Here is a 21,793-nt window from a genome sequence, read left to right on the forward strand (position 1 = left end):
CATCCAGGAGAGCAGGGCATCTTCTCACCTCCTAAACCAGGCTGCTGCAGGATGGGAATCTCCCCCCTCCAGTCAGCTCAAGCCCCCCTCCTCTGAGCTGCAATCTGTGTCTTGTGATCCAGAGGAGGTGGTCCAACCACACTGGGCAGGCACACACCCAAAATACCCACAAAAGGTCATGGAAAAACCCATGGAAGTTCTCTGTACCAAGTGTCTCCCACACTACTGGTGTGTCTTTCTCTGCTTCACAATACCTTTCTGATTTAGTTTTGTACTTAAAACATACACCAGTATGAGCTGTTTAAGCATCTCACCTAAGTTTGGTTGTTACTAGAGAACACGCTATAGCAGATTTGGCAGCTTGGTACTTGCTCCTGCCAACTTCACCCTTGTTCAACAATCTCCAGCACTCCAACAGTAAAACAGGCAGCTACACAGAAATGTCAGGATTTGGCATGTTGAATGTGGTTTTTATAAAAGGTACCTGTGAAATGATGCAATTTCTAAAGTGAAAAATAATGTTTGAAATAAAAATATATGGATGGACCATGAATTCAGGTAACAAAAAAAGTCATCAAAAATACCTGTGCAAGAGTACTCTTAACAAAATTATAACAAATTAGAAAAGAGGCCTGGTGGGAATAAAAGATTATAAGAAGAATATTAAAAAGTCAGCTAGACATGCCAAAAAGTTTGGAAGCATTCAAAAAGAGGAATAATGCCTTTTTTTCTTTTTAAATACACAGCGCAGTTTGCTTTTCTCCCTGCCCCTGCTCCTGGGAACAATCTTTCACTACCATGGCTTTAATGAATTTTTGAGCTTTGCTGAATTTTTGAGCTTTTCTGGGGCAGGGGAATTGAAGTTACATGGGTGAGAAGTTATTTTTCATAAACTATCCAGTGTAACCTCTGAGAAATCATGTTGACTTTTGGCGCATCTTGCCCCCTTGTGTAATCACTCACATTAATGTTTAGGATAAACATCTCTTTACAGTACAGTCTTTCTCCACACACCAGTTACATGTTTTCCCCTGAAGTGAAGGCTGCTATGTTTATCTTCCATAGATAAAACACAAAGCCACTGTGAATTTGACAGCTGACTGAAAAAAAAATTGTGAAAAGGAGAAAGAGCCTTTGATATGATTCCTATTATTCATACACATTCAGCTAAATTCTTTTCTTAAGATGCGTGTAACATCAAAATACAGAGTCCCCATTTGTACTGCTTGAGTTACAGAGCTGAATTCATTTTCACATACTATGATATTTAATAACAGTGCAATACTGGGTTTAAGTTCTCTTGGTAGAGTTGAAATCATTAAGACATTTTACAGCTTCAATACTGAAAACTGTATTCTTGTGTCCAATTATGACTCTGAGTTCAGAGTTTTCAACTGTGTCCACAGCAGATTGCAAGTGAGTACAAGTTCCACTGTACTGAGACTGTGTCCATATTCATTCCTGCAGACTACTATAAATTTACTTCTCTGCAAAATTCAGACCAGAGACGGAGTTTTCTATAAAAGATATAACTGTCATTTTTATTATCATCTCAAAAAGAAAAACAGAGTTTCAGAGCTTTAGAAAGAACTTGCACTTTCAGGCAGTACTTTAGAATATGAGACCTTCCAAGCAACGTAACAGACATTATACCAAATGTGGTGCTGCTGAAAAAAACCAAGAAACCCAAACCAAACCATTTCACAGAAGTGAAAATGGAAGGCAAGCCATCATTTACAGAGAAATATCACACAGACAAAGGTTTGCAAACTGCTTTCCATTTTCTTCACAAACTTCCACAGTCTCTCTTGCACAGTGAGCCAGAAATCACTTAGTTCTTCTTGATGTTGCAGGGCTCATGAATGGATCATCCTGCAGTTTGCAAAGAGATACACATTACTAAAATTAGCAGGCATTCCAAGCCATAAAAAAACAAAGTCACCTTTAGATTAAGCTAGAAAGCCTGGTCATACAATTCCATGTTTTCTGACAGATCTGTTTTTGTTGGTTTTGATATGAAAGAGGTCATTTCTTGACTTAAAAGTCCGTGTGACATATGTGCAGCGAATAGAAGTTTATGTCAATATGACCACAACAGCTACTGTGAAATAAGGAACAATCTATATTTCAGTTGTAAATGAGCAGCACATACCTCAGTAAAACTATGTCTATATACACATTGCACATCATAATTTACTAATATTTGTATGAATCAAAAATACTGTTTATTTTTGCATATTCAAGCAAACATATTTTTATTTCAGGTACAAGAAGAGATAGCACAGTGGGGAGAAGGGACAAGAACATAGTATTTTCTCTGAGGTGGCCATCATCTGACACTGTTAAGGAATGGATTCTGACCATGCATGACAGACAGTGAAAACAAACTGCACAGTGCTTGACAGAATAGACTGTCCTCTATTCAGTGCAAGACTGTGTAAAAGTTCTACTTTGTTTAATCGTGGAAGAAACTATTTCCTAGCAGCTCAAAGATACACTCCAAGAATAGACATATTAGACTTGAAGACAGTGTTTTAAATGTTTTAAGAACTGTACTTAGATAATTTGCAACAATAAAATGCCCTGAAAACAGCCATTTCTAAATGAAAAAAAAAAAGTCTTCCTTTTTACAAGAATAAAATATATAATTAAATGAAAGGATATAGCTAAGCACCAGAAAAGATTATAATTACTTTCTCTCCCAGGCAATTCCAGGTCCATATTTCAGTAATGACAATTCACTGATTAAAAATGGAAGGGAAAAATGATCGGGTATTTTTCTGAGGTCCCTTCTAGCCTTATTTTTGATAATTATGCAGGTAGTCTAATCAAAGTTGGTTGCAATAATCTAGCCCTGTTAGTGAAAAAAATAATAAATTCAATTTCACTCTGAAATGCTTTACTCAAATAGCTGTAAAATACTGAGCTATAGAAACTTATATGAAATAAAAGTAAAAAATAGTACTGTATACCTCATCTGACTCAAAATCAACTCCTCTGGATGCTTGGCTTTGTGAACCTCTTTTACTAAGTGAAGATGTAGTTGGCAACCTTGAAACATACAAAGAGGAAAAAATGGCATCAGCATGTTCTCAGTCACCAGGCATTCCAATAACTTCCCCTTTAACTTAAGAGCTGGACCACCAATACACAAAGTAAAAATAAACAGACATAACAATAAGTAGCACAATATAAATTCTTAAAATAACCATCTTCATACTAAAGCTCTGATCAAGTTTACCTCCATCAGTAATCTAATTTTTTCTGTTACAGGAAGATAACCCATATTAGCAAGTAAAAATTTATATAAATTTATATAAATTCTCTAAGCAGTGTTGTGACTTTCCTAAAAATTTGACAGTCAATCAGACCCTTGGACTCTGCCGATTGCCAGTCAGAAATAAGGCATACATTGCATTCATGAAGCAAACATACTGACCTTTGATTTATTTTAGAAGAGGAAGGAACAAAAGAAGTATCTTCTGGATCAGAATCCACATCTATAATATCCTGAAAAAAACGTATAAAGTTTTTCCCCAGAATTTATCCTTACAGAGAGAGTGCATAATGTGTCAGCACCATAGCAAAGAACCTCTGGGTTTTTTCCAACTATACACCTATTTAGTTAGAATAATACACACTTGAGAGGCTTCCAGGCTAGAACTACACAAATTTGCAAATACAGTGCAAGTTTATCCTTCACATCTTTGACCTTGCACAACCCATCAAAACACTCATGTATATACACCTTGTATCTTAGACTATGGTCACAAATAAAACATGGCTTTTCTCAGACAAACACCATAACAAAAAAGGATACAAAAGGTGTACAGATTAACATGTAGAAACTTAATGCTGGAACTGACAGTTTGGGAACATCTGCTGATTTAGGCTAATGTTAGGCGTAGTTATTTTTCAAATCAACAGTAAAAGACAGCACAACTTCACTCATACAACAAGGTGCTTACCTCAGAGTAAGACTGGAATGAATTTGAAGAGTGGTCTGTTTTCGAAGACCTAAAGGCTGGAATGAAACATATGCAATACTTTTAAAATGCTCACACAATTAAATGCAAACAACATTATACACTTCTTTTAAGATCTGCCTAGCATGCATTTCCACTGCAAAACACCCTGTAAAACAAACAAACCAACCCAAAACATAAATTAGGTCTGTCAACTCAAGGATATAACCCTCTGTGCAGCTGCAGGTGCTTCCCAGTCTGGTTAAAAAACCATCAGTAATGCTGGTTAAGTGGATATGAAAAATACTACTGTAACTGAAATTCCTGTATACAGGCTAATTATGAACAGACTAATTATGAACATATCTGATAAAATTCATTTCTCTGCAATATTTCCTTTGCTTAAAATTTAAAATTAAGGTGATTTGCTGATTAATTTAAATTTCAGTCTGCCTTGGGGTATTTTGTGGGGCATTTATGTGTAGTAGTGAGCAGTATTTTTTTCATTAATTCTCAGATGACCTATGCTGTTTCCTCAGCGCCTTTCCTCTACAGCAAGGAACATCTACTCTCACATATGTAGGTGGCTTAAAGATAACGTTTTCTTCCCTAGTAAAAACTGGCATTTCCAAAACTCACTACAATGTAAGGCTAAATGGATTTGTATTAAAGCTTACTAAGTTGTAAACATGAGTCAAATATAACTTTTTATCCCCTGAGGAATATTCTGCCTAAAATATTAAGACACATTCTTTCTATGCTTATTCCTTAAGAAACTGCATTATGTAATGTTTCCTATTTGCAGTTCTAGCCAGAAGTTCCTAACACATTCCATTTTACCCCATGACAGAAGAATATCACTAATTTTTTTCCTTTTCTTTTTTCTTTCTCTCATCACTCTTAGTTATTCTATTTCATTAGTGCTGAAGGAAACCCTCACAGCTGAAATGGACTAATAGAATAAAAGGCAAAAAAAACACTTCATCATTAAACAAACACCTTCACTACAATTTGAGAGAGCAGATTAGAGTAACAGACAGATCACAGGCCTACCATCCATGATAGACATATTTTTGCCAGGCACAGATACAGGCTTGTAGGATCTGCTGCCAGAAGCTGACTCTTGGCTAGTGGCTCCTGTAGAGATACCAAAAAAAAATGCAAATCTGTTCAGCAGTTATTTTTTCCCTCTTTAGTCTATCATTACTGAGTCACTTTAAAAAGTCACTTTACTCCTCACTTTCTCCTTGAATTAAAGCCCTCCTTACATGCAGAAAAACTGTCAAGTGTTCAAAGGTCCCCAGACACAACCTCTTAACACACACAGCTCTATTCTGTGGGATCACAACAGTGTTGGAGCACAGGCTCACAGAACTAGTTTAAAAGCACTAACCAAATCAGACCCAAGATGACAGCCTTCGTTTCAACTCAACCCACTCTCAGACATTTGGGCATACTACTGAGACAACTCAAAGGAGTTATTTACTTATTTATATATATATATATATACATACATATACACACAGTAAAAGTACAACTGTAAAGGAAGTACCACTACCACTGCAAAGTGTACAATCACACTCAGTCCAGGAGCTATTTAGCTCTTTTTGCTTAAGAAACACTCCCCATTTTTTCAGTCACTAGAAACATTGAAGTCTCTTGTCAATTACAATAGGATAGAGACAATCTGTACCTCCTCTTTACACTGATCAAATGCATTACCTTTAGCAGTAACAAAGGTCTATCCATACACTTCACTGTACAGACCTTCCCAGTAATGCATCTTTTAGGACTAGACTATGTTTCCACAGCTGGGAAGCATGATTTTTTTCTTTTAATCACAATGAAAAAGTCTCAACTTAAGCCTTGTATGGCAGTCAATTGTATGTAACAGGATATCACAAGTATTTGAGAAGAGGTTTTTTTTTTTCCAGTAGCAGTTCTTAAGCAGCAAATTTCCACTTGATGGAAGCATCAGAAGAGAGTCACCTTTTAAAGAAAAAAAAAAATCAGGAACTGCAGTACAAAGTTTTTCTTACCTCTTCCTCTTCGAGATGAACCTCTTGCTGTTGAATTTTGTCCTCTTGCACCTCTTGCCCTACTTCTTCCCCTACCCCTTCCTCGGCTCAGAGTTGAAGAAAGGCCATCACTTGGATTGCTTGGATTGCCTGTCATCTCAATATCCATGGAATCTTCATCACTGAAGGCTGCAACCAGAATTTCATCCTCAGATCGGTGGGCTCTGGCCCTGATCATTGCCTGAAATGGAAAAATAATTACAGGAAAAATAATGTTAAATCATGAAACACACCATTGCTAAATCCTAGTTATGTACAATAAATATATAATATAACTGTAAGTAAAAATGTGTAATTCTAAACCAGCGAGGCTTAGAAGACACAAATCCAGTGTTATGGAAGATGAGGACACCTGTGAAAATACTTATTTCATTAGATGTGTACATATAAAGTAGTTAGCTAAGATCTGATAACAGGATGGAGCTCATTAATGTGACACATTTATCAGTGAAGTTTGGTGAACAGCTCAGGTCATCCTATGTCAGCTACATGTGTCTGCTCAGAGAAAGCACTCTATGGGCTCCACTGACCTGAACTTTATTGATGACAATGGGTGCCTAAGACAACGAGCTCAGGTGATTATATCCCAGATTAGGTGGACTGAATCTCACCTCAGGTGTCCTTGATCTCAAAATTTCATTGCAGTCTCACATAACTTGCAAAGACAAAGGAGCACCCATGCTAACAGTGGTTGGCCATTTTCTTTGGAAATACATATGCAACTGAAGTACGAATATGTGAGAGATTTAAGAGACTGCTGATTAGGACACAGTGCCTAAAGGTTTACCAATAGGTTTACCATTTATTCCAATAATACCACCCATTACAGTCCATCCACATGTCCACTGGTGACGAGATCACAAAGAGCTTAAGCTGAAAGATCTTTGGAAATCACCTGCCTGGTCTAACCTCAGTTAAAAGCAAGAAATAATGAACATCCAGGTTCACAAATTTGTATAAGAGACCTCAAAAGCCAAATTGAGCAGTAGCTTAGGTACATATTATCGTAACAAAGATTTAAAGCAGACTTAGTAAGCCTTAAAGGCACATTTTGGCAAGGACAATGCTGAAGTATTGCTGAAGCATTGCTCAATGACTGCATTTATATGCAGAAGTCACCACTCCATTTTTCAGGCTATGTTCAAAACTCAGAGTAATTACCTCACGGACTTCCTTATCCTCTTCTTCAGTATTCTTTTTTCTACTCTCCCTGAATTTTCGCACCTGAATAAAAAAACAGTTCCTGTCAAAATAACAGTTCACATCATACAATAATCAAAATACAGTAAGTGCAAAGCTTTAATCACTGAATCATAAAGTCAAGCTCATGTAAGAAGTGGAGAGTCCAAGAATAACTGAACAGTTTGTTTAGGGCCCTTTCATGCTATCCTGTGGTTTAAGAATCTCACATTCTCTTAGTAACTGGAGCTACAGTGCTGGGAAGGAAGAAAGCCTGGCACAGGATGAAGGAGATACTCTATTAAAGAGGAGTATAGTAATTTTGACAATAAGGGACACTGAAATATGAGTAACTGGAAAAAGAGGTAGAGATGAATAAGCAAGACAGAAAATAACTATTATGAGAAGAGACAATGTTGCAGTACATGTACAACTAAGGAAGCACAACTTGACAAATATGGAAAAAGACATGAGGCATGACAGACAGAAGACATTGGCTCTAAAGACAAACAACATCAAAAAATACACCCTAAAGTGTCACAGAAAGCTTGCAGGCACTGATTGTTTATTGTCTCTTTCAACCCCTCAAGAATTAAAGCAATCAGTAAGAAAACATGTATATGCAGCCTTCCTTCCCCACCAAATTATTCTTTAAACAGTGCACAGATAAGCTGCAGAACAACTACTTCTACAATATTGAATATTACAGCTGAATACATGGACTCATGTGAAAGCTCAACTAGTTGACAAAAATGTCTTTCAGGGTTGCTCAATACACATAAACCAGGCTTGTCTCTAGGATACCCTGAGCTGCAAGCAAGGGTAGAAGCAAGTAGAGCATCTGAAGGATAAATTTCCTTTATGCTTGTCCTGTTCTTGTACTCTTCCCTAAGCCAATACGAAAAAAGCTACTCGGAGATTATACCTACCATCTTTCTCACAATAGTGGTAAATATGTAGTTCTACATGTATTACACAGATTTTTTTTATGAACATGTGTGCAACCTAAACCCCATTTTCAGTATGAGTTTTGAAATCATGTATTTGAAACTTCACCATAAATTAATTATTCATTTATTAATTGCAGAAAATTACTAGAGGCAAGTGTTGCCTCTGCTTGTGGCAACAGTTGCCTCAAGCAGATGCTTCACACACAGGCAAATCTATTAAACCATGTTTGAGCACTGATTTTTCTACTGTCTTGACCTCTCTTGGGGAATCAAAATGAACAGAACACTACCTCCTCATCTATTTTTTCTTCCACTGCATCAGTGCGACGCTCCTTGAGAAATCTCTGCGTTTTTTCTAGTTGAAATTTCACCAGCTCTTCTATGGCATCTTTTTCCTCTTTGTCCACAAACTCTTGCACTGCTTCTCCCATTCCTCTTTCAGTTAGAAGTGAAAGCTGTACTTTCTTTAGAATTGGGGAAAACAATTTGTTAAGAAGCATCTGCCATTAGAGAAAGCAAGCAGTATTCCAGCTGTTTCAGATAAATACTACATTAGGTTGGTTGCAAAAACAGTAATGTGCATTGCTTATTTAAATCAGAGAAAAGCCCACCAGTAAGCAAATGTTACTTGTCATAAACCAGTTACCAGCTCTTGCAACTAGCATGTCACATTTCCTTTACAGAGAGTATTTTTCAAACTAGTCAAAGCAGAAGACTTTATGAACAGTAAAGAAACCACAATGCTAGTAATATCTAAAATAAAAACTTCCAGGAAATAATGCTTCTCAGAGGAATACACTTCCTAGCTATTATAAAATAAAATGCTTAAATAAAATAAGTATAACAAAGGAACATGATTTATGCTGTCCTAATACTGACACCTAGCATGTGTCTAAGTTTAGGCAGGATGATGTAATTTGAAGGATCTTTACCTCAAGAATTCTTGCTCTAAAGACTTCCTACAACTGAAATAGCTTCTGGAAGTTATGTTTGATCAACTATATCAAGCATTTTTGCACCTGGCTCATTGATTATTTTTTTATCTCATAGATGTTACTGCACAGGTGCTGGGAAAGGGAAATATACTAGATTTAACAACAGGGTAGGAAGAAAGCAAATTATCAGGGGTCTCTCTTCCTTCTCCTTGCTCTGCTTTAAATAAAATGTGGAAGTGCACTACATCTGAGGACACAAATATACTGCCAAGTAACAAGTGACTCTAAGTCAGCCGGCAATAGTAAATGTTACAGTCTCACACTGGCCCTAGAGTAAATTAAGGTACCTCTTCCCTCACATACTGCCTTGTATTTTCCTCCTGTACATGAGTACATGACACATGTACAGGGCACACACTGCAAGTTCACACGAAGAGCTATCATGCTCTCAAAAACCAGTGTGTCTTCACACACCTACACAACCTATACACAACAGTTACTTGCTAATCTAAGACACACACTTCATGTGGTAATTCTCAGACAGTTATATGGGAAATAAATTTACTTCTTGGTGAATATCAGAGTCTTTTCAGGGCACACTACTTCCATTAAGAAAGAAAGAAAAAAAGCTAAAAATATCATATGACATTAAAATGGGAAATTATAAAAGGTAGAAAAATACCTTTTCTGCTGTCTGGAAATACTGTTTTACAAGGTCTTCCACCCTCAGTGTTGTTCCCTCAGCAGGTCTGCTAACCAATTTTCCAAAATTAAGATCAATGTCTAGAAAATAAAAGCACAGTGGCATCATCCAGATTTACAGCTTTTAATTATTACCATCCCACTGAACCATCCCACTGACAGTAGCAGGAAAAAAGGTTAACACAAGCCTCCCAAGAATTGTGGTCCCTTTTATATGTAAAGTTTTTTGCTCTTTTTAGAGTCTATTCATTGGAAACATGGAGAAACATAATAATTGTGCAGACAACTCCACATATAGCAGCTATAAAGAGTTCTAACTAACATATGTCTGGAATTATATACTGAACACTGTGCTCTTATAATTGAACTCTAGAAGGTCACAAATGGAAGAAAATCGTAGGAGCCACGAAAGCACTAAAGTTTTTTATAAGTAACCCATTTACTAGAAAAGAGATTCTCCTCCACAGCACACAGACTGATTTTCAATAGAAAATGCTCATAGCTCATCCCCCCTTCTCAGGCAGCAAGGTAGGAATGGCAGGATGAGAGGGATAATCATCCTAGGTTAGCACATACCACACAAATAACATAAAGCTACTATAGACTGCTTTAGACTATAGACTGAAATCCTGAAGTCTTAACATCACCTGTACTGAACCACAATGTGTACATATAATTAAAACATTGAGCGCTTCATTAGCCACTTCCCTTATATTAGAGGCTGTGTAATAAAGAAATGCAAAAGCCACTTTCACATTCCCTTCCTAAAGCTGCACACCCATTAAGTAGGAAAAGTAATTGAAACATGGTGGCAGATGTGGTAGCTACTGTGTATTATGAAAATGTTAATGAGGTTTTACAACTATAAAAAAGGAAATGAAAGCAAAATAAAGCAAGATCAATACAGTATAATTTTAAAAATGCCTCACTAAAAGCAGTTTTTATTCATTAAACAATGTTTTGAACTTCATAGAACTGATAGTATTCATAAAAACTATCACTGGAACTGGACAATGCACTTGCAATGTACTAATCCAAACTAGTAAGAGTTTTTTAGCACATTGTGTTCCTGTACAAGCTGAATCTTCATTAGCAACTATTACAAATCCAGTATTTGGACAACATCTATTAACCATTTATTAAAAATTCTAGAAACAGTGAGAAATGCTGCAATAGTAACAGCTATTGGTTTTGCACAAATATTTGAATAGAAACAAACCTGGAAGAGAAAAGCCAAAAGTACCTCATACACATGATTAATTAGAGCAAACAAAATGCTATCCTACATTTGGATCTTTTTTTAAAATATCTGAACAGCTCTTAAGCCCCTACCCTTCATTACTATTTTAGGTATGAACAAATGAACTGGTACAAAATAAAATTAAAATATAAATGGAAAAAGCACTATACCCCCATTTCTTTTCCTTCAGAGTGTTCAAACCAAATCATCTTATTCTAAGAAATCTTGGGAGTAAGCCACTTAATGCCTTTCATAGTAATTATCCGAATTAATTAATTAACCGAAGAGTAACTCAGTCTGGTATGGGGCTATATGTATTACTATAAATAACTCAGTAAGGTCTGAGGCCAAAGGAAAATGAAACTGTTTATGAATAACTGTCAGAAGATGCTGTGCTGAATATCAGAATTTTGGACAAAGCCAGAAATAGAAAAGAAATAATTGTGCAATATCTACACTTAAATAAGACAATGCATCTTTACTCCTCCTGTAACACATTAGATGGTAGACACCAAAACTTTGCAAGTACTGGGCAACAAAATACAGACAGATGAATGAAAACAAAAGCAAGCCAATGATTCCTTCTTTCATAATCACCTTTTTTCTCTTTTTGTTCACGATGCCTGAAAAAGTGTATGATGTCTTTTGGGTTAGCCACCCTATGCATGTACTTCTGGCTAAAGCGATGGACACTGAATGGTTCAAAGCCACCTGCATAATCAACCTAAGTGAGGAAAGGAAAAATTTAAATATGAAACAAAAATAAGTGTAGAAGCCACACAACTCAAAACAGATTTGTTATGCTTCAAAGGAAAAAATTAATAGTAAGAAATAAGTCAATCTAAAATTAATGCCTTACTATGCATAGTAAGTTAACGGCTAGTGACAGCCAGTTAATGCCTGCCACTATTAATAGAATAGTTAATGGCTAATGACAGCTAATAATAACATTAACAGAAAAGCTAATAACAGCTCATATTTATAACCTGTTCTTAATTTGTTTCATTTACTAGCCTTCACAACAGTTTCAGTTGGGTTAGGAATGCACACAGGATAATATGACTTTAAAAACTTCACAGTAAATAGCCATTTTTGATGTCTTTACTCAGAACAGCAGTGAAGTACATTTATGACCAATCTCACCTTAGTGTACTAGTAAACAGAAGTATGGCAGGTGATTTATATTTGCCTGTACACAGCAAAAAAAAGTATATATTATGTCTTTACACAAAAAGCATGACTTTGCTTTGAAACTTTTCACAGTGACCTTTAAAAACAAAGCAATCCAAGCTGAACAATTTCTTACTCTTAATCTTATGATAGGCTTCTCTGGCTGGCGGGGATTTCCCAAGCGTTCTCTTTCTGCAGTGTCCAGCATCAATTCCACCTGTGAAGGAGAATTATAAATTCAGTTCTGCTTTGTTCTCTTACAGATACCTGAACACTTCAAATATAACTGTAAATACATCCAGTTGCAAGGGAGCTATCAAAATAAATCAGTATAGAATGTGCTCTCATTCCTGAACACGTATGTACTAGTATGCAGCCAAAAGCCATTAAGAATGACTGACAAAAACTTGACAATGAAAAGCTTATCCTTCAGATACAGTGTAGTCCAGCAGTATCTACACCACTAATCTCTCATATTTTATAGCCACTATGCTTTGCTAAATTTCTAGTTCCAGGGAAAAGCTGAGAGAGTCACATAAACCAAGAACTAAGCAATTAATAAATTTGCTTAGTTACTTCTGCCACTTCAGACTGCATGGCTGAGCTCTCAGGGTTTAGGTCAACGTATTTATGCTGGTTCCAAAGTGTACATCCAACACTGCCCCACTCTTAGGTGCAAGCTTTTGTACAAAAATCATATGGACACCCAAAAAGCAGTTCCAGCCTAATTTAATAGGTCATCCCCATCAAGGAATCTGGAAGCCAAGGCTGCAGAGTGAGTGTCATAGAAGTAGCTTCCTATGGAAACACTGCCTAAGTTCATTTTAATATGGGTAAGACACAAGATTTTTCATCTTCCAGTCTCAAAACTAGTAGCAGATCCCATCCCCTGTCCATACACTGATATCCATAAACTGTTAGCACCACAAGTTACCTTTTCCATGCAGAATGCCTGTATTGCCTGAGTAACATTAGGATTGTCAGGATTAAAAAGATCTGGATGATCAGCTAGAACAATATCCTCTATATGGAAAGTTCGCACTGTCTCTAGAGCAATCTTCTCCATTTTCATTTTTTTCCCTTTAACATGCAGCAAACCAATGTGTCTAGAAGGAGAAAGGTAACTTACTAGAAGATAAGAGAACTATGGTATAAAGATTTGTTTTCAAATTCATGTTTACTTTTCAGGAACAAAATTTCAAAAGCTACAGAATGATCTGTACTTCAGGGTTGGCCCTGAAAACTTCCATTTTATTATACTTAGATTGTGCTTATTCCATGTACAAGCACCTGCATTCAGTTCCTTGTATTCCAATTTAGCAGTATGTAACTCCTTTTAGCTAAGTTCCATTTGCTTCAAATGTTAGATTAAATTGTGAGCAAAGCAGAAGTTATACCAGGTACTCATTCCATCTACTTTGTTTATTATGTCACACTCTGAAGCTAATCCACACAGTAATATAAGTCTTTTCATACTGTATTCAAGTATTTTTCTGTTCTCAACAGAACACTTGAGACATGTAAGATAAGGCATAAACAAGAACAAAAAGAAAAGCTCACGCACTTCTTCACAGCTTCTCCAGGGGACAGAGATGTCACCACTGAACTTCCTGGCTGAGAAACATAGAAACGTTGCTGTTCATTTTGGAATGGAGCTATTTTGCACTCATGTTCATGACCCCACACAACAAGATTAATAAAGTCATCTAAAAACTGCTCTGGAATGTAGTTGGTAGCTCCATGTTTGCTCCTGTTCAAGAGAAGAGAAGAATAATGGATGGGCAAGGGGAGAGTGAAGGAGGAGAAGAACATCAGTGTGATTTAAAATGATACAGTAACTCCAGCAATAATATCAGGCATACACGTCAGCTCTTCTCCACATTTATTCCTTACACAGTTGTTTAGTGTTTGGTTAAACAAAAGGGCAACTTACACAGCTCACTGTTTTACATAATTCACTGTTTTCTGCTCTCCTCCTTTTATTTGGATATCCCTTTTCTTCTTACTTGGCTTGTAAGACTTTTGGTTTTTTTCTATATGAATGCTTTCATAGCATCTCATGGCAATCAGTTTTGGTTGTTTTTTGTTTTTAAATAGTGGGAAAAAAACAACTGAATTAAACAGACATGGGACAAGCCATCCCCAATCCCTTTCTGGAAGACAAGGGAGATGGGGGAGTGAGTGCCTTCAGTCTACAGGACAGAAATCAGTACACAGGGTAACATGAGCTCTATTTGTTTAAGTCTGCCTCACCATTATTTGAACATGAGGATTGCCCTCTTTTTCAGGAAAAATCAGAAGAAAGTATTTGGAAAAGAACACTGCCTGTTCTTACTACTACTGCTGGGATTAGCTGTAGGCAGACAGAACACGTTACCTATCTGTAAAGCACAGCAGTGCAAGGGAACATAGGGTACTTGCTGAACTATGGTTCAAACAAGGACAGAAAATACAGTATGAAGTTTGGTGTTCAGCTCTAACAAGCAGAAAAGACCTAATTATATGCATATAACACTACAAATCCTCCTCTGCCTCTGACTATAAAAGTTTGGGAAGAGATCTCCCAACTCCCCAAACTCATTTATTTCAAACCTTTTCCTTTACAATTCTTCTCCAAAAAGGGCTGTAAAACAATGTTCTCACTTGTAAAAATCTTAAGAAATCAGCTACTCACAAGAAGCATGAAGTAACACAGCTGGCTTGCTCACCTATCCTTTTCCAGGCAGTTTAATGAAGTAACACAGTAAGTTGCTGTAATTCATTCAGTACTGTTACCTATTTTGATGAATCACAAACAAGTTAAACCAACTATCTTCATCTTCCTTTGGTCTCAGCATGGTTACTTGCTTATTGACAAACATACGATACAACCTCTCATCTGGAATTGCTCCTGAAGTGGACAAACAAACAAAACTAAATTTGTGTAGTAAACAAGTCTGTATTTCGCAGCATTTTTACTAGCAACTCTATTTAAAAAAGCATAAGGAACAAAAATGTAGCAGCCTCCCAGTACCCAAAGTGGACTTAAAAGAAAGCTGGAGAGGGACTTTTCAGAAGGGAAAGCATGATAGGACAGGGGAATGGATTTTAACTGAAAGAGGACAGATTTAGGTTAGATATTACGATGAAGTTCTTTACAGTAAGGGCAGTGAGGCACTGGAACAGCTTGCCCAAGAAAGTTGTGCATGTGCCATCCCTGGAAGTCACTAATTATTTCCTTGATGTTTTTAACTAGGTAAAAAAAAAACAAAAAAAACCAAACTATCCTTAGCGAGGCTCATGATAGATATCAATAAATCCCATATGGAGTGTCCATGTTTTGTATAAGAACAAATGCTCTCTGAATCAGAGAAAGTCAAAAAGGTATAAATAATTCCGGCACAAACATAAAGAAACAGGCCATGAACATCTTCATGCAGCAATGCTGGTACTTTAGAAAGTTGTTGCATTTTCCAGTAACAACTTTAGTATTGAAAACTTATATATTTTGATATTAGAACATTCCACTAACTGCTAACCTTTCAAACATCTAGCAAACTTCCAAAGTATCTCATTAAACACACAAAATCATGGCCAACAAGGATTTCATTTAGAGCTATAAAATTGCTTGGAATTAAGTGTTTAAGCACTCATGACTGGACAAAAAATAAAGGCGAAAAATAAGACCTTAATAGTTAACTTCTCTAGACAGAAAGCAGTCAAAAATAACCATTCTAAGTATGAAGTGAGGGTAGATGGGAATTCAGTGGAGAAGAAATAACAAAGGAACAAACCTGAAGCTGGAAACATATCACAGAACCACTTTAAAGTATAAAACTCTTTAGCTTCTTCAAGGAAACTGAGATTACCCATGGCCAATGCTACTTATGAACTTCAGACAGACACATAAGACATTAGATTTCTGCTCGGACAGCTTATGTTTTTAAATATAACCAAAATGGTACATAAACCTCAGGTGTTTAACTTTTGCCTAAGAAGGATGAAATGAGACAGAGAGAATTTAAGAGTGTGATTGCTCTGACTTGATACACCTGCACTGTGATTAACTGAAGCACGGTTCATTTATCACCAATAAAAGTACAAATATCAAGTTTAGGAAGATTTATCTAAATGAGCAAAAAAAACCCCTGTCAGCTAATGACACAAAGCAGGAGGAAAAACCTGACATTGTCACAGAATTTATATGCTTTAATTTAGAAGCATGTACACCTTCATGTTTGTTGCAGCCTTACACATTTGTTCCAACTTTATTTAGACCTATTAAATTTCAGTAATATATGAACAGTCTAGTCACAGTCTGGCAGACAAATACTTACCCAAGCCATACAGAGCAATTTTTGTTCTACCTTTACGCAATAAAATGGGACTAATATCTATTTTCTCCACAGAAGTTGAACGTCCAAAGTGATTCAGCAGTCCTGCACAGCTTAAAATATCCAATGCACACAGTGCATCTGCCTACAACAAATATTAAGAAACAAATACAGAATTTGAATAGAACATGAGACTATTTGAATAGAACATTTAAACTTTCATGTCTAAATTAAAGTCTCAATAGTAAGAGAGAATATCTTTCCTTAAGTAAGTTCTCCAGTTGAAAAGCCTCATAACATGTATTAAGGGTTTTGCTAATACTCTAGAGTACAAAAGCAAAACCCTTTTCCTTACAAGTCATACTTAATTTGAACAATATGAAATTAAACATTAAATCATTCAGAAAAACAAAACCACAAAAAACTATTCAAACCAGTCTCAAGCCAGTCTCTAAACTACTACTAAAATTATCTGGTTAAGGTAACTACCTTATAGTAAGTTCAAAGTTAAACTGCTGCTAAAACATTCATCTCTGTGATACACTGCTATTTGATACTAAATACAAAATTATTAATTCAACACATGCATTTTAAGGCTTTCTAAACATTCTTTTCCTGATTACTTTTAGTAGCTTGTTTTTAAGCTACCATTTCACTATTATCAGATTATCCTCCTTGCAAATGCATGATGCATATTGATTACATATGCACGAATCAAAATATCAAAATTCTCCTTCTTTAAGAAAGAAGCTTTCAGTCTCTACAGATAGAATGTTTCAGAAACTTTCTGAAAGACTGCCACTTCTTAGCATGAAAAGTGATTCTGTTCTCAATGACAGAAACCTACAGAAATTAAGAAATTAAACACAGTTCATATGGATCTCTTAGGTTATTTCCATTTGCTTTTAAATGTCACACTTAACTTGTTATCACTTATTAAGATAATTCCTAAAGATGCACAAAATATTTACACACAGAGTGGAGCAACTGACTAAAACTAGCGTGATCTCCCAGAATTGTATTTCTATACAAGTTTCTATTTCTGAATCTTTGTAATGCAACAGTAAATTATTATATGAATTACCCCTGTGGGATCATCATGATTGCCATGAATACTAAAAACTGGAATAGAAATGTTGAGATTTTCATCCTGATAATTCACCCAAGGAAACCTGAACAAAAAGAGGAAAAGAAGTTAAACTATATCTGCAAATTTCTGTATGATTCTCAATATTCTCTTCAAATTAATTTCATCACAAATAGATGTGGTAAAAATCAGAAAGAAGTGATTATGAATAAGCGTAAGCTTAAGCAAATGAAGATTCTTTCTTATGGTCTGGAATGGCACTTTCTATGGGGACTAGCATAGCAAAAGAAACTTTTTTTCTAGAACAAGCCATGAAAAGAATTGTACAAAAATTGTGTAGGTGGATTTGGTAGTGGATTAGGCTGTGCAACCTTTGCTTACACACAAGGAACTCTGCTGATTTTACCAAAACAACTCATGTGAATTGGATTACTTGCTTTGCACTTGCAAAATGGAAACTATACATTACATCAATATATCAAGAGTCACAGCATATTCAGAAGTTTCTCAAAATATTGTACACATTTCTTTACAGACTTAGATGACAGCTGAAGTTATCCTGTAAACTGTCCCACACAGACAGGCCTAAAAATTCCAGGTTCCAGTCATGGAGGATATAAAATAAAAATCACAACACATTCATGCAATACACAAACCAAGCCTTACACGATAATTATAGTAACATACTTACTTGCTGTAATGAAAATTAACTGCCTGATCACTCAAAATTTCAAACTGAACAGGACGATCACCCATGCAGTATTTTCTTAGTGACTCCAAACAAGAGTGTACTGTTTTTCTGGAGGGTTTGTTGTCGTGAAAAAGGTCCCCACCTAATAAAACAAAGTCCACCTGTATGTAACAAAAAGCTTTATTATTTTAATATAACATTTTGTATTACCTTGAAAGACTTCTAAGCAAATTGTTTAAATTATTTATTCTAGGGAGTTCCACATACTTCCTCAAATATGAGGAAATATACTTCTAGGTAAAAGGAATTAGTTGTAAGAGAAACGATATTTAACTTCCTTATCAAAAAAACCCTAATTAAATTATTAATTAAAACAAAATCAAACCCAAAAAGACCCATTTATAAAGAGCCATAGAAGAAAACAACTGATAGTGATAAAAAAAAAAAAAAAAAGATTAGTCTACTATTGTAATAAGGGTCTCCAAATTGGCTCCTGAACATTTTTTGACAGGCATGAAAAGCTACATTATTTTCTCACTGCTGCACTACCTAGTGTGGAGATAGCTACTGGTTAGTAGCTATCACCACATTATTTTGAGAGCTAGCTGCAGCTTCTGCATATATTGCACATATTTAGCTTTTGGTAAAGCATTAGGAAAAAACCTTATGAAAATTATAAAGAATCTGACTGATGAATATCCAGTCCTTAAAAATGGAATCACAGAATTGTTTAGGTTGGAACTCTAAGATCATCGAGCCCAGGCATTAACCCAGCACTGCCGAGTCCAACATGGAACCATGTTCCCAAGTGCCACATCCATACATCTTTTAAATACCTTTAGGGATGGTGACTCCACCACCCTCTTAAGCAGCCTGTTCCAGTGCTTGACAACCTTTCCAGGGAAGAAACCTTTCCTAATATGCAGTCTAAATCTCTTCTGGTGCAACTTCTGGCCACTTGCTCTGGTCTAATCGCTTGTTGCTTGGGAGAAGAGATCAACTCCCACCTGGCTACATGCTCCTTTCAGGCAGTTATAGAGAGCAATAAGGTCTCTTCTGAGCCTCCTTTTCTCCAGGCTAAACACCCCCAGCTCCCTCAGCCACTCCTCATAAGACTTGTGCTCCAGACCCTTGCACAGCTCCATTGCCCTTCTCTGGACATGCTCCAGCCCCTCAATGTCCTTCTTGTAGTGAGGGGCCCAGAACTGGACACAGCACTCGAGGTATGGCCTCACCAGTGAATACAGGGGGACAATCACTGCTCTGCTCCTGCTGGCCACACTATTGCTGATAAAGGCCAGGATGCCATCGGCCTTCTTGGCCACCTTGCACATGTTGGACCATGTTCAGCTGCTGTCAACCAACTCAGGCCCTGGGGATGCAGCAGGCTTCCCTAAGAAGTGGAGCCAGTCTGCATACTGGGCTTTCTGTTCCCATCAGAAGGGGGTTTCCTATAGCAACTTTTTTCTTCATGGAAGGAGTTTCGATATTGGGCACAGGCAACAATCTCAGCAACATCTCTATGCTAGATGAAGCACTGTCCTTGTTCAGTTCCACTTGCAGAGCCTCACACCTGTTATGCCAGGGCACGTGGGGATGTGGGGCAGTCATGGAGGAGATGAACCTGCTGTGCTGGGCAGGAACTTTTTGCCAATGCCCCCTGTCCCTTAATTCAGTGAGTTCACCCAGGAGGAGTGAGGATAGGGAATCCCCTGGATCGTGTGTCCTGTCTGCCTGTCAGGCCTGCCCTAAGGAAAGTAGGGTATGATTCCAGCAGTCTCTCTCATACACACTCCCTGATACTCCTCAACCAGAGCTGTGTCTGGACAGGGACTTCTGTCTGAGCAGCTCTATCAGCCATGGTGGATGCTAAGAAAGGCTATGGCTTTCTGCCAGATAGATACCACTGCTCGCTGGTGGAGCTGGCAGGGCTCAAGTGCTGCTCCTGCACAAAAAGTCGCACCACTGCACGTCTGTTTGCCATGTTGGAAGTGCTCCTGCTTGCTGCCACTCCCCAGGAGCTTCTTTTACAGGCGTAGGGGGAGGTCTTGGCTGGCACTGCTCCGGACTCCACCCAGGTCCCATCAACCACTGCGGGCTCCTGGTGGTTCTCGGCTCCCCCGACACTGCCTCAGTTCAGGAAGCCCCTCTGTCCAGCCCACCACAGGATTCTGCTGCCGATTGTGCAGGCACTGGCGCTGCCCGGCACCAGAACTGCTCACTTCAGCGACTCAGCACGGCATAACACTTCAAAAGCTTCTAACAAATCTCTGCTGATTTGCCAGAACTCTGTATATCGCTACTCTCGCTCTCCTCGGTTATTTTTCCTCCTCGCAGTGACAAACCCTCTCTAGATAGCACTGAAACCAGTGCAGGCATTCCAAAACCACTGCTAATGCAACCAAAGTCATGATTCAGTAAGAATGCTCTCACAAAGAATCAGGCATTCCTTTTATTAAATCAGAAATGAAACTGAATGCAACAAATAGCTCAGTCATTTGATTTGGTATTACTAGAGAGTGTACCGGGATTAAGCTTTAGAGCTTCTGGAAGACTGGACCATATTTTCAACAGCCTCAGTCTTTCCCTCTCCAAAAAGTAGCACTTACTTCATTTTTTTGCGCATGGTCCAGAATTTCATTAAAAGTTACAAATGTATCATTTCCACGCACTGGATCCTTCTCCAAATAGCCAAGATGAATATCAGTAGCAATGAGTATTTTAAAAGTATCTTCATCATCCCTGAATAAGACAGGAAAACTAGTGTCAGAGAGCAATACACAGAGGGAATTTCTACACAGTCTTTACGAAGGTAAGCTTATCTGTCCAAAGTCACGAAACACGGAGATTTGCCATAAAACTCTATCAAGTATCAGTCCTGTAAGAGTCTCAAAATACTTCACTACTTGTATTGCAAACAGCACATCGCCAAACCAGCCAGTTGGAAGATTTGTTTATCCCAGTCATTCTGCTCCAGTCAAGGGATGCAAGCACCCCTCTGAAGTATTTAATTAAAAACTAAAGAACCCTTTGTATGCTTTTTGTTTTTAAAAATATTTGTTGAACAGTCTAATTCTCTCTTTGCACTGCTACACTACACGTGCATGAAGGCAAACACGGTGATCATAAGGACCAGAGGGAAAACACAACTGATGATCCCAGCTCTCCTTAACTCATCCCTGACATACAAAACACTTGCTGCCTGATGTGTCAGGACTGCAAGGAGCTGCAGACAACGGGAGCTTACTGTGAGTTGATGGTGCTCATCCTGGTGCCGAGGTTCCTCACGGGAAGGCTCTGGCACAGCGCTGCCAGCTCAGGGAGTCAGCTTCTCTCTTCACAGACGGTACGCGAAGCGCAGGAGACCAAACCAGGCGCTGGGCCAGGGCAGGGGACACTGTGAGGTGCGATCACACTGGACGATCACTGCCGCCGCTCCATCTCCCGCTCCCGCCGCTGCTCGGGCCGAGCACCGCCCCCGGC

At 37.7% G+C, this 21,793-nt stretch overlaps 1 protein-coding gene across 2 annotated transcripts; it reads right to left on the bottom strand.

Annotated features, from left to right (window-relative positions):
* Nucleotides 1-1,513: 1,513 nt before the first annotated feature.
* On the bottom strand, nucleotides 1,514-21,754 carry MRE11 (MRE11 homolog, double strand break repair nuclease). Of its 2 annotated transcripts, XM_053970791.1 has the most exons (19): nucleotides 21,558-21,754; nucleotides 20,920-21,052; nucleotides 18,311-18,471; nucleotides 17,617-17,704; nucleotides 16,536-16,677; nucleotides 14,995-15,109; nucleotides 13,784-13,969; nucleotides 13,154-13,325; nucleotides 12,356-12,436; nucleotides 11,647-11,773; nucleotides 9,790-9,890; nucleotides 8,463-8,636; nucleotides 7,205-7,267; nucleotides 6,005-6,224; nucleotides 5,019-5,102; nucleotides 3,969-4,024; nucleotides 3,440-3,510; nucleotides 2,973-3,051; nucleotides 1,514-1,872 (listed from the first exon to the last, which is right to left on the bottom strand). In XM_053970791.1, exons 1-19 carry the CDS (start codon nucleotides 21,575-21,577, stop codon nucleotides 1,828-1,830), a joined length of 2,118 nt encoding a protein of 705 aa, XP_053826766.1. In that variant the 5' UTR covers nucleotides 21,578-21,754; the 3' UTR covers nucleotides 1,514-1,827. The 2 variants fall into 2 exon arrangements, with proteins under 2 accessions (XP_053826766.1, XP_053826767.1); XM_053970792.1 differs by lacking the exon at nucleotides 21,558-21,754 and having other exon boundaries at nucleotides 18,311-18,452; nucleotides 20,920-20,992.
* Nucleotides 21,755-21,793: the final 39 nt, after the last annotated feature.

Source organism: Vidua macroura, chromosome 2 (assembly GCF_024509145.1).
Source record: "Vidua macroura isolate BioBank_ID:100142 chromosome 2, ASM2450914v1, whole genome shotgun sequence".
Lineage (NCBI taxonomy): Eukaryota > Metazoa > Chordata > Aves > Passeriformes > Viduidae > Vidua > Vidua macroura.